A 10,483-nucleotide genomic window follows, 5' to 3' on the forward strand; every position below is an offset into this window, starting at 1 on the left:
TTGTTATGATTGGCATTATTCCTCTCTTTAATGCTGAGCGAATTCACTAGTAAAGCTATCTGGGCCTGGAGCTTTCTTTCCAGGAAAGTTTTAAATTATAGTTTCAGTTTTTTTGAAAGACAGTGGAATCTTGACTTTTATTTATTCCTGTGTCAGTTTTGGTAATTTGTGTTTTTTAAGACAACTGTCCATTTTGTTTAATTGTCAAATTTATAGGTATAAAATTGTCTTTTAAATGACTATAGGAACTGTAGTAATGTTCCCCTTCACATTCCTGATGTTGGTAATTTGTGTTTTATGTATTTTTCTTTATCAGTCTTGCTAAGGACTTATATATTATTTCAAAGATGAATTATTGGCTTTGTTTGTTGATTTTTCTCTATTGTAAGTTCATTTACCATTTCATTGTTTTCTGCTCCTATTTTTATTATTTCATTCTTACGACTTCTTTTTGGATTTGATGTGCAGTTCTTCTAGCTCTTGAGATGGAAGTTTAGCTAATTAACTTTTAGCCTCTCTTCTATTCTAATATATGCATTTAAATCATGAAAGAAGGAAATAAATTTCTCCTAAACACTAATAATGTTTTATTTTCATCATTTAGTCAATATACACTAATTTCCAGTTTGATTTTTCTTTGTCCAATACATTATCTAGCAGTGTATCCTAATTTCAGAAGTTAGGTACTTCCCCATTATATTTATTTTAAAATTGATTTCTAGTCAATTTTCTGGTAATCAGAGAATACATACTAAAAGATTTCCAAACTTTGGTTTTTTTGAGTTTACATTTATGATGCAAAATATGGTCAATTTTGACAAATATTTTATGAAGCTCCAACATGTTTCTTTTGGTTAGTATTTGCATGGCGTATTTTCTTCCATTCTTTCTTCCTAGTGTGTCTATGTCCTTATATTAAGATGTGTTTTTTTCCTTCCCAGCTTTATTGAGATGTAATCGGTATAACATTGTGTGAGTTTAAAGTGCACAACATGGTGATCTGATACATTTATATATTGCAAAATGATTAAGGTATGTTTCTTTTAACAAATATGTAGGTTTTAAAGAAAAAACCAACAGTTCAAAAATATGTATTTTTTTTTTTTTTAAGATTTTTTATTGGGGAAGGGGAACAGGACTTTATTGGGGAACAGTGTGTACTTCCAGGACTTTTTTTTTTTTCCAAGTCAAGTTGTTGTTGTTGTCCTTTCAATCTTAGTTGTGGAGGGTGCCATTCAGCTTCAAGTTGTCCTTTCAGTCTTAGTTGTGGAGGGCGCAGCTCAGCTCCAGGTCCAGTTGCCGTTTCTAGTTGCAGGGGGCACAGCCCACCATCCCTTGCGGGACTCAAGGAGTTGAACCGGCAAACTTGTGGTTGAGAGCCCACTGGCCCATGTGGGAATCAAACCCGCAGCCTTCAGAGTTAGGAACATGGAGCTCTAACCGCCTGAGCCACCTGGCCGGCCCCAAAAATATCTAGTCCATTTGCATTTGAAGTAATTATCTATATACTAAAGTTCACATTTATCATCTTTCCCTTTATTTTCGAATTGACCTACCTGTTTTATATTTTAAGTAACTTCCTGCTGCTATATCACAATGCCCCTCTAGCGCCCTCTATTGACAAAGCCTGACATTTTCAATTGACAAAGGAAAAATATTTATAGGGTGAGCAGAGAGGCTTGTAGCACATCCAGACAAATGGTTTAAGGAAGATGGAAATTCCACCCCTAAAGGTTTGGGGGCTGGAATTGATGCGGTGTGAACCGGTTGTGCTAGGCATGTGAGTGACCAGTTTATCCACTTAGGGGTGTGGAGTAATACTGGGGAGATTGCATATAGCAGTTTACTGTTTTAAGGCATTGTGTTAGGTGCTTCATATACATTGCCTCTACTCCTCATAAAAACCCTGACAGATGAGTAGTATTAGCCATATTTTACAGTTGAGGAGACTGAGGCTTAGAAAAGTTAAGTAACTTGTTCAAGATAGCCGATGATAGTGGGGCCAGAATGAAAATCTTAGCCTGTTTGCCTAAAGAATTGATATTCTTGCTAAACTACCATACTTTAGATGATTTTTAAATTAGTGTGATTCTCTTATAGGTGCCACTATGTGGATGCCTCCAGGGCAGAACCAAAGCTGGGTTTCTGAATTTATCCTGCTTGGCTTCTCTAATGACCCTACATTCAACAGAATCTTCTTCGTTGCCTTCCTTCTCCTCTACCTGAGCTCAGTCCTGGGCAATGGGCTCATCATCACCCTGATCTGTATGGATACCCATCTTCACACTCCCATGTACTTCTTCCTTTGCGTCCTCTCCTTGCTGGACGTGGGCTACGTCACCACCACCATGCCCCAGATGTTGGTGCATCTTCTTGCACATTCTCAGACCATCTCCTTTGTTGGCTGTGGGCTACAGATGTATGTGTTTTGTGCCCTGGGCCTGACCGAGTGCACTTTCTTTGTAGTCATGGCTTATGACCGCTACGTAGCCATCTGCTACCCACTGCATTATACTGTCATCCTCACCTGGGGTCTGTGCACACGGCTGACAGCTGGGACCTGGGCCTGTGGTTTCTTCCTCTCTCTAATCCATACTTTCCTCACCATGAGGCTGCCATACTGTGGGCCCAATGTGGTCAACCACTACTTCTGTGAAGGCCCCTCAGTACGAAGCTTGGCTTGCATGGATACCCACCTCACTGAGAAGGTGGACCTGATTATCAGTGTGTTCATGGTTGTTGTCCCTCCTTCCCTCATTTTGGCCTCCTACATCCGTATTGCCCAGGCCATTCTCAAGATCAAGTCCATGGAGGGCCGCTGCAAGGCTTTCTCCACCTGCGCTTCCCACCTGACTGTGGTCACATTCTTCTATGCTCCAGCCATTTATATCTACATGAGGCCCAACTCCAGCTATTCCCATGAGCAAGACAAGCAGATCTCACTCTTTTACAATGCCTTCACTGCTCTGCTGAACCCTGTGGTCTACAGCCTGAGGAACAAGGACATCAAAGGGGCTTTTCTCAAAGTCATGGGGCAGGGGAGGTTGGCCTGTTGAACGGGGAGCCACGAGGACTAGGGTAGAATGTTCAATGCTGAGGAAAGAGACAACATCTATAATGTATGCAACCAACATTGTGCATTTGAATGAACATAGTACTTGATCAGTGGAACAAATGTTGTATGTGAAGCCAGCATGGCTATCATGGTCAACCAGCTACATTGTGGTGCAGTGACAACTCCATAATCTCAGTGCTTACAACAGCAAATGTTCATTTGTTGCTCATGTTCCATGGCAGTTGTAGGTGGACTCTGGCCTTCTGCCACTGGATTTTTGGACCCAACTTAAGGAGGAGGCCCTGTCTGGAACATACCATTTTCATGACAGAGGGAACAATGGCCAAAATACATGATAACTGTTAAAGCTTCTGCATAGAAGTGACACGCCTCTCTTTGCACATCATATTGGCCAAAGCAAGTCACATGGTCAAACCTAATAGCAAAAGTGGAGGAAGTATATTTTTCCCACAGAAAAGTAACGCAAGTCATGTGGCAGGTGGTACAGATGTATAATCCCTCGACAGTGCGAATAGCAGATAATGAAGGTGATAATATAATCTACCATAATGGCTCTCTATGGAACCAATAGAAAACATGTAACCAACATGTAACATGGTAAACGGAATTCACATTGTACATGGACACAGTAGAGGACCAAGGTGACGCAGGCGATCCAAGTGGTAGATGTAAATAATAAATATCTGTAGACAATATTGAATATTAAGCCAACGTCATATGGAAGGAATGCAGTGCACGGACTTTACTTGGTACATGGAATTAATGTGGTTCATCGGGCTAACATGGTATACTCTGCGTTGTGTGGTGAAAGGATACAGAACCTAACATTAAGTGGTCTGGGTTCTAGTCTCAAACTTTTGTGACTTTGGGGAATTTATTTCCTTTCCTTGCATCTTACTTTACTCATCTATAAAAGGAACTCCATAAAATTAATAGTCCCCAAGACCTATGTGCTTCTAAAATTCTATGCCCCAGTAGGTGGAGTGCATGAAACTCAAATGCAGTAATGTGACTCTTCTGTGAACCATAAGATGAAAGAAGAAACCATAGAAGAATAAGAGTTGTTGCATATGTGTTGCCCATCTGTAAACCATATGGCCGGCACACATAGCAGTGACTCATTCTTCTAAAGGGTCTGAATGACATATGGGGCTCTCTAAGAATACTGGCATAGGGCCTCAGAGTTGGCACAGACATCCAGTATTTCTTGAGCATCCATGACGATCCAGCCAGTATAAGGCTCTATGGAAACCAAGAGAGCTATGTGGAGAGATTTACAGTCATGAAATTATAATCCACAACCCAGGAAGATTCCACAATGATCTGTTGGCACTGATGACCTCATAGGAGTGAAGTTCTTTCAGTGAGTACCAGATACAGAAGACCAGGTTACGCCTCACCCCACTCCCACCACCACTGTGTCCCTCAGCACTCTGTAAGCTCTCCAGAGGTTGGCATCATGGAGACGGAGAGGGAAACACCAAGAGGATTAATATTATTTCTCCCACCAGTGCAATGATAGCTCGAAATAGAAATTAAGTTTAATTATTGAAAAATAAAGTTGCAGAGCTCTGAAGAAATAAACAGCGTTCTGTGATAGAGAAAAATGGAGGAAGGAAACCTACTTGCCAACAGCTGACAGGTAAAGACTTGTGAGGGATTAATATTCAGCTGCCTGAGGATGAGAAGGAGTCACCTATGCAAATAACCAAGAGAAGGACATTTCAGGCAAGGGGACCTCAGGCACAAAGGCCCCAAGTCAAGAAAGGACTTTGCATTGTCCACAGAGCTGGAAGAAGGGTCATGTGGTCATAACAAAGTCAGCAGGAGAGGTAGAGAGAGTATTGAGAGGGAGGCAAAGTGTAGTCCTAAAGAGCCCTGTAAGGAGTGTTTACGCTAAGTACAGTGGGAACGCTTGGGCTCTTGTTAGGGGAGGGGTATGGCTTTAGAGATGACAAACTCTACTGTGAGTGTGATGTGAGGTGACTGGAAAGGAGGTGGAAGAAAAAGTCATTGGGGATGAGAATGTCAGGGACTCACAAGGCAGGAATGAAAACAAAGAATCACCCTTTTAGAAAGTTGCAGGGGATGTAGTGTTTCCAGGGAAAAATCCAGTTTAGCATATGGGGAGGGGCCATTGCTGATTACAGTACTGAAGTTGAGATGACAAAGAGAAGGAGAATTGGGGAACTTTCTGCTTGTGATATACACATATTTATTTGCATGCAATCATTCTCTTCTTATTTCTTATCACCATTTAAAATTATTTAATACTGTTATTAGAAGTTAACATTATAATGTTTTTAGGTAACAAAATTTTCAGTGAGATCATGGCTGATATTTAAGAGTAATTAATATAGTCTATGAAGTCCCTCATTTGTAAGACGGAGAGATGCATCTATTGGGTAGAAATATAGAGTTGTTTTGTTTTTGTAAGGGAGGGATGCACATGGACGCTGAGTGGACTGGACCAGTTACCCACTTATTACCTCTCAGTTCCAAATGTAGCTTTCAGTATATGCTCTGCAATAAACAACAGAATTCCCTTATGTATTTCTCCTTTAAAGTGAGCGTGATGTTCAGCTTTCTCACAGGGCACTGGAGGGACATTGCAGGAGAGTGCACTTCCTGCAATTTCCAGCCTGGGCAACAGGCCGCCCAGCATGCACGATGACCTTGCAACCTCAGTCTGGCTGCCCTTCCATCGTGGGAATCAGAGCCGTACACAGCCCGCCACCTGCCTGACTTCCTCAGAAGCCCTGGAGTGGCCTGCATGCATCCCCTGGTGGACTCCTTCAGCAAGTCCCCACCAGTATGCATGCAGCACCTGTAGTCCTCAGAGTCACAGAATGAGAAGTTGTTCCATCTGCAAACCCCCGCACTGTGGAGGCTTGCTGTTCCATTGGCTCTAGCATCTAACTGTACGTGCACACCACTGTTTGCCAATTGCTGGGTCCCTCACCTGCACTCTGAAAGGTGGCCGATAGTTTGCAACTGCAGACCAACTATGGCTGCACTATACCAGTGAACTCTTCTGCAATTCAGTGCGTGGATCACACCTTCTCCAATGAAGTCTGAACCCCTCCCGGTCTGTCCTAACTTGGCTACTATCCCTTGGTCTTGAGTACCACATGGAGTTTCTTTATATCTTATAGTTACTCTCTTATTATAGTTTATACTTCTTTACATTAAACTTCCCATGTTTAACTCACTGAGTAGTTTCTGTCTCCTTATTAGACCTAGAGAGCTACAGTCTCTTTTGAACCTTTCAAAGTAAGTATCATTATCTCCATTTTAAGGAAGAGAAAAACTGAGGCTCAGAAAACTAATGCTTAGAGTGGTTGGGACCATTTCCAAAGCCCCACAGTTGGTAAATAAAGGAGCTGGGATTTCAACACTGTTCTGTCTGTTCCCTCTCTGGTCACTACCACCCAAAATGTCCAACCCCTGGGTTTCCATCCATTTCATATGTTCCTTTTCATACTGAGCTTCATCTCATCTTCTTGGCAGTTTTTCTCTGAAATCCTGTTTCTTAAAATTAAGGCATATCTCAAATCTCTTAATTGAATGTTCCCTCCACCTCTTTACCAAAATCCAAATTTTTCCCAAGGGAGATACTCTGAGGTGGGCTTTTTAATAATCACCTGAAATATTTCCCACTCTGAGATCTAAATTTCTTGTATCCCACACTTTTCCAGCAACTCCCCTAGTTCTCTCTAGTCCTTAATCCCACCATATTGTTCCCTGGCCTGATCAAACACCTTTGTCTTCACATCTTTTCCCACTGTGCAACTACAGAGGATACCAAAAAAATGTGTACACATTTTAAGAAAGGAAAAAGCTGTATTAAAATTGTAATACTCAATATATGCCAATAACAAAAGATGAACACAAGTCATGTATATACATTTTTTTTTGGCACCCCAGGCATTATCTTGATGTCATCTGGATTCATGATCAACTCTTATTTCTACTATCCTTACTTTTGCTCTTGTGATATGGAGACTTGGTGCATCCTGCCAGTCTTTCTATAAGGCTCCAGCAGATCTCTCTCCCAATGCCTCAGCATCTCTCCTAAACCACCTTCCTTACTACTTTCTAAAGATGTTCAGCAAATGTATTATAACCAGCTGCAAAATATGCAGCCAAATATTATTCTTCCTTATATAAGTTATAATCATCATAACTGTCACCAGTACCACAATCATCATTAATTCCTTATTAAATTGAAAGCACTCGTTGACCTCTGGCTGGATTGAATCTGTATTGCTTCCACTTCTATTGAGGACTGCTAGTTAACGAAGGCTCGATCATTCTGATGCTAAAGAGCCCCAACATTAATCAAGAAAGAGGCCTAATCACTTAAAATTTCCTTTGTGCTCAAAGCAAGAATCTGACAGTATGTCACCATAGAACCATTTCCTTAGCTAACTTGTTATTTGTATCTATTAGGTGATTTAGACTTTCAAATTCAAAGCCAAATTTGGAGCAAGAAAGTCTAAGATGGTTCTGTGGACTGTGAAATGTCGGACTGATGACAAGGATAAAATGAATGCCAGGAACTCCTGCCTCCTTTTTTTTTCTTTGGTGGGAGAAAGAGTGACGGCAAAACCTGGAGGAGATTCTGCAGAGGTCCGTTGAGGCTCCTCACGAGGCTTCCCTTTCTGAATCAGTCTTCACTGGAGTGTTGCCAGCTTTTCTTGGTAGACAGACACTGTGTGGTCAGTACAATTCCTGAGATTCTGTGGAGCAACTCCTCCAGCGTGCTCAGGACTGTAAGGGGCCACAGCCATGAGAGAAGGTTCTGGAACCACTAACAGAAGCCAGCACCGTTATGATCATCACATCCTGCCATACCTGTCAGTGTCCTCCTAAGTCACGTGCTCTCTGCTAACACCATTATTACTCACTTCAGATTTGAACATGTTTATTTCAAAAGCTCTACTAGGTGAGAATATCGATGAAAGGATCTTTGAGGAGTACTGGTTATCTGTAATCAAGGCCTCTTCATTTGGCATCTTAAAGGCATGGCATAATTTTTCTATAGTTTTGCTGACTCAGCATTCATGAGCCTCTTGGTGACAGACCCAAATTTACTAAATCCATACCAGAATGACATATAAACAAATGCCAACCTTTTCATGTTTAATGTACGCTATCCCTTTCCAGAGAGCAGAATGGCCCCCTTTCTTTAAGCTGAAATGGTCTCAGTTGTTTGCTTGGCAATTACGGTATTAGGAAAGAGAAGTAGGATATAACAACAAAAATGGCAGTGTTTATATAGAGCATGCAATGTGTCAAGCATTATTTTAAGCACTTTCCTACATTAACTTCTCACAACAATCCTACAAGTATGAGCTCTGACCCACTGTAATATGGTTTGGGTGATGTTTCACATGTGTACTGAGAGAACCCTTAAAATATCTCTTCACCACAGCAAGGGCTCAGCATGTACCCTGGGACCCACACTCCCCTGGATGGACAATGACCAACCCCTGAACCCTATTGCTAAGGTCACTTTTGCTTTCTCCTGAGACTATGTTTCCTTAGGTCTGTTCATGCTCCTGACTGATAAAGCCACTGATCTGGGTCCTGTGAGTCTCTTGTCCCAACCATTGGGAGTTGATTTAATAGACAAAATCCTCGTGTACCCAATCAGAAAATGTTAATGATGTTTTGTTTGTGCCAAGCCTTTTGCTGGGCCCTGGGGAAACAGAGATGAATCAGACACAGTGTCTGTCTTGGCCCTCTGTCTACAATTGGGTCTCTTGATAACCCAGGGTAACCCAGCTGCAAGAGCCATCAACAAGTCCCAGCCAGGTACCTACCTTAACACATCATTTCCTCTAACTATTAGTCGGTGATTCTTGCCTGTCCATTGGGTTATGGGAGGCAATGGGATGAAAAAAACCACAAAATCTGTGGTTTTAGGTCTGGCTGTGGCCTTCTGTGATTGTGACCTTACTCAGGGACCCTGCCCCAGCCTGTTAATTTGAAGAAAGCCCTCTTCACATCTTTGTTTCTGAGGCTGTAGATGATAGGGTTGAGAAAGGCAGAGATGACATTGTAGAACAGGGCCAGTTTCTTGTCCCGCTCTGGGGAGGCGTTGGCTCCAGGGTTCATGTACATAAACATGGCAGGGCCACAGAACATGGTGACCACAGTGATGTGGGACGCACAGGTGGAGAAGGCCTTAAGTCGACTCTTGGTTGAGTGGATTCTCAAGATAGTGGCAAAGATGCGGATATAAGAGGCCAGGATGAAGGAAAGGGGTACCAAGAGAAGGATGATGCCCAGAATGAAATTTACTCGGTCGTTGAGGGATGTGTCCGCACAGGCCAGTTTCAGAACAGCAGGGACCTCACAGAAGAAGTGGTTGATCTCATTGGGGCCACAGTAGGGCAGACGCATCGTGAAGACAATGTAGACTAGGGAACAGATGACACCCCACAGTCCACAAAAGACCACCATGGCCCCACACAGCCATGGGCTCATGATAACCTTGTACCTAAGTGGGTGGCAGATGGCCACATACCTATCATAGGCCATGACAGAGAACAGCCAACCCTCAGTGATGCCCAGCACCAGAAAGATGCACATCTGGGTCACACACCCAACATAGGAGATGGTTTTTTTCTGGCGGACCAGATGCACCAACATCTGGGGCACAGTGGTGGTGACATAGCTCATGTCCAGCATGGAGAGAACACTGATGAAGAAGTACATGGGTGTGTGGAGGCGGGAATCCAGGTGGATCAAGGTGACAATGAGCCCATTGCCCACGAGTGTAGAAAGGTAGAGGAAGAAGAAGATATTGAAGAGGATTGTATTAATTTGGTAATCCCTGGAGAAACCCAGAAGGATAAACTCAGACACGGAGCTGTGGTTCTCCCAGGGCAAGTTCCACATTCTCCTTAAGCTGCAGGAAGAGAAGTGGACCTACTAGTGGCCCAGTTTAGCTGAATATTCAGGTAACGTGGTTATTCAGTTTCTGGCAAGGCCAGTGGTTATTTGGATCCTAGTTGAAAGTAATATCAAGTCAGAGACTGAGGTCTACTTGGCATGAGGCTAACTGGAGGACGGGAGGGCAACCTTCACGGATTTTCTGTTTCTCAGCCCCAAATCTTTCTCAAGACCTCCAGGGTTTCCTTTCCTTTCGTCTATCAGCCTCCACAAGACCATCTGCTTTCCTGTCCTTCAGGAGCTACCAACACACCGCGCATTGCGTGGGGGCTCTCCTCCGGTCCTGGCTGAAGAGTGGAATGATGAAGATGTGAAGCTCTTCTCTCTCTCTCTTCTCTGAAGACAAGCACTGAGAGCACTTTCCTTTAGTGCTTTAAACTTCTGACCACTATGGTTACATAGACAGGGTGAGTCAGATATGTGGGGAAGATGTATAACTCAAGC

General features: G+C 42.8%; 2 protein-coding genes across 2 annotated transcripts; one reads left to right on the forward strand and one right to left on the reverse strand.

The window, feature by feature from the left end:
• The first annotated feature begins 2,108 nt into the window (after nt 1-2,108).
• LOC117027057 (olfactory receptor 2A12) lies at nt 2,109-3,056 on the forward strand. The gene has a single exon (XM_033114485.1). The coding sequence runs from the start codon at nt 2,109-2,111 to the stop codon at nt 3,054-3,056; it is 948 nt and encodes a 315-aa protein (XP_032970376.1).
• A 5,981-nt stretch (nt 3,057-9,037) lies between these two features.
• LOC117027695 (olfactory receptor 2A12) lies at nt 9,038-9,985 on the reverse strand. The gene has a single exon (XM_033115720.1). It carries the CDS (start codon nt 9,983-9,985, stop codon nt 9,038-9,040), a length of 948 nt encoding a protein of 315 aa, XP_032971611.1.
• Nucleotides 9,986-10,483: the final 498 nt, after the last annotated feature.

The sequence above is a fragment of the Rhinolophus ferrumequinum genome, chromosome 9 (assembly GCF_004115265.2).
Source record: "Rhinolophus ferrumequinum isolate MPI-CBG mRhiFer1 chromosome 9, mRhiFer1_v1.p, whole genome shotgun sequence".
In the NCBI taxonomy this organism is placed as follows: Eukaryota; Metazoa; Chordata; class Mammalia; order Chiroptera; family Rhinolophidae; genus Rhinolophus; species Rhinolophus ferrumequinum.

What these genes read in the sequence shown, in the direction of transcription:
- LOC117027057 (XM_033114485.1), top strand. Translation starts at nt 2,109, where the DNA reads ATGTGGATGCCTCCAGGGCAGAACCAAAGCTGGGTTTCTGAATTTATC.
- LOC117027695 (XM_033115720.1), bottom strand. Translation starts at nt 9,985, where the DNA reads ATGTGGAACTTGCCCTGGGAGAACCACAGCTCCGTGTCTGAGTTTATC.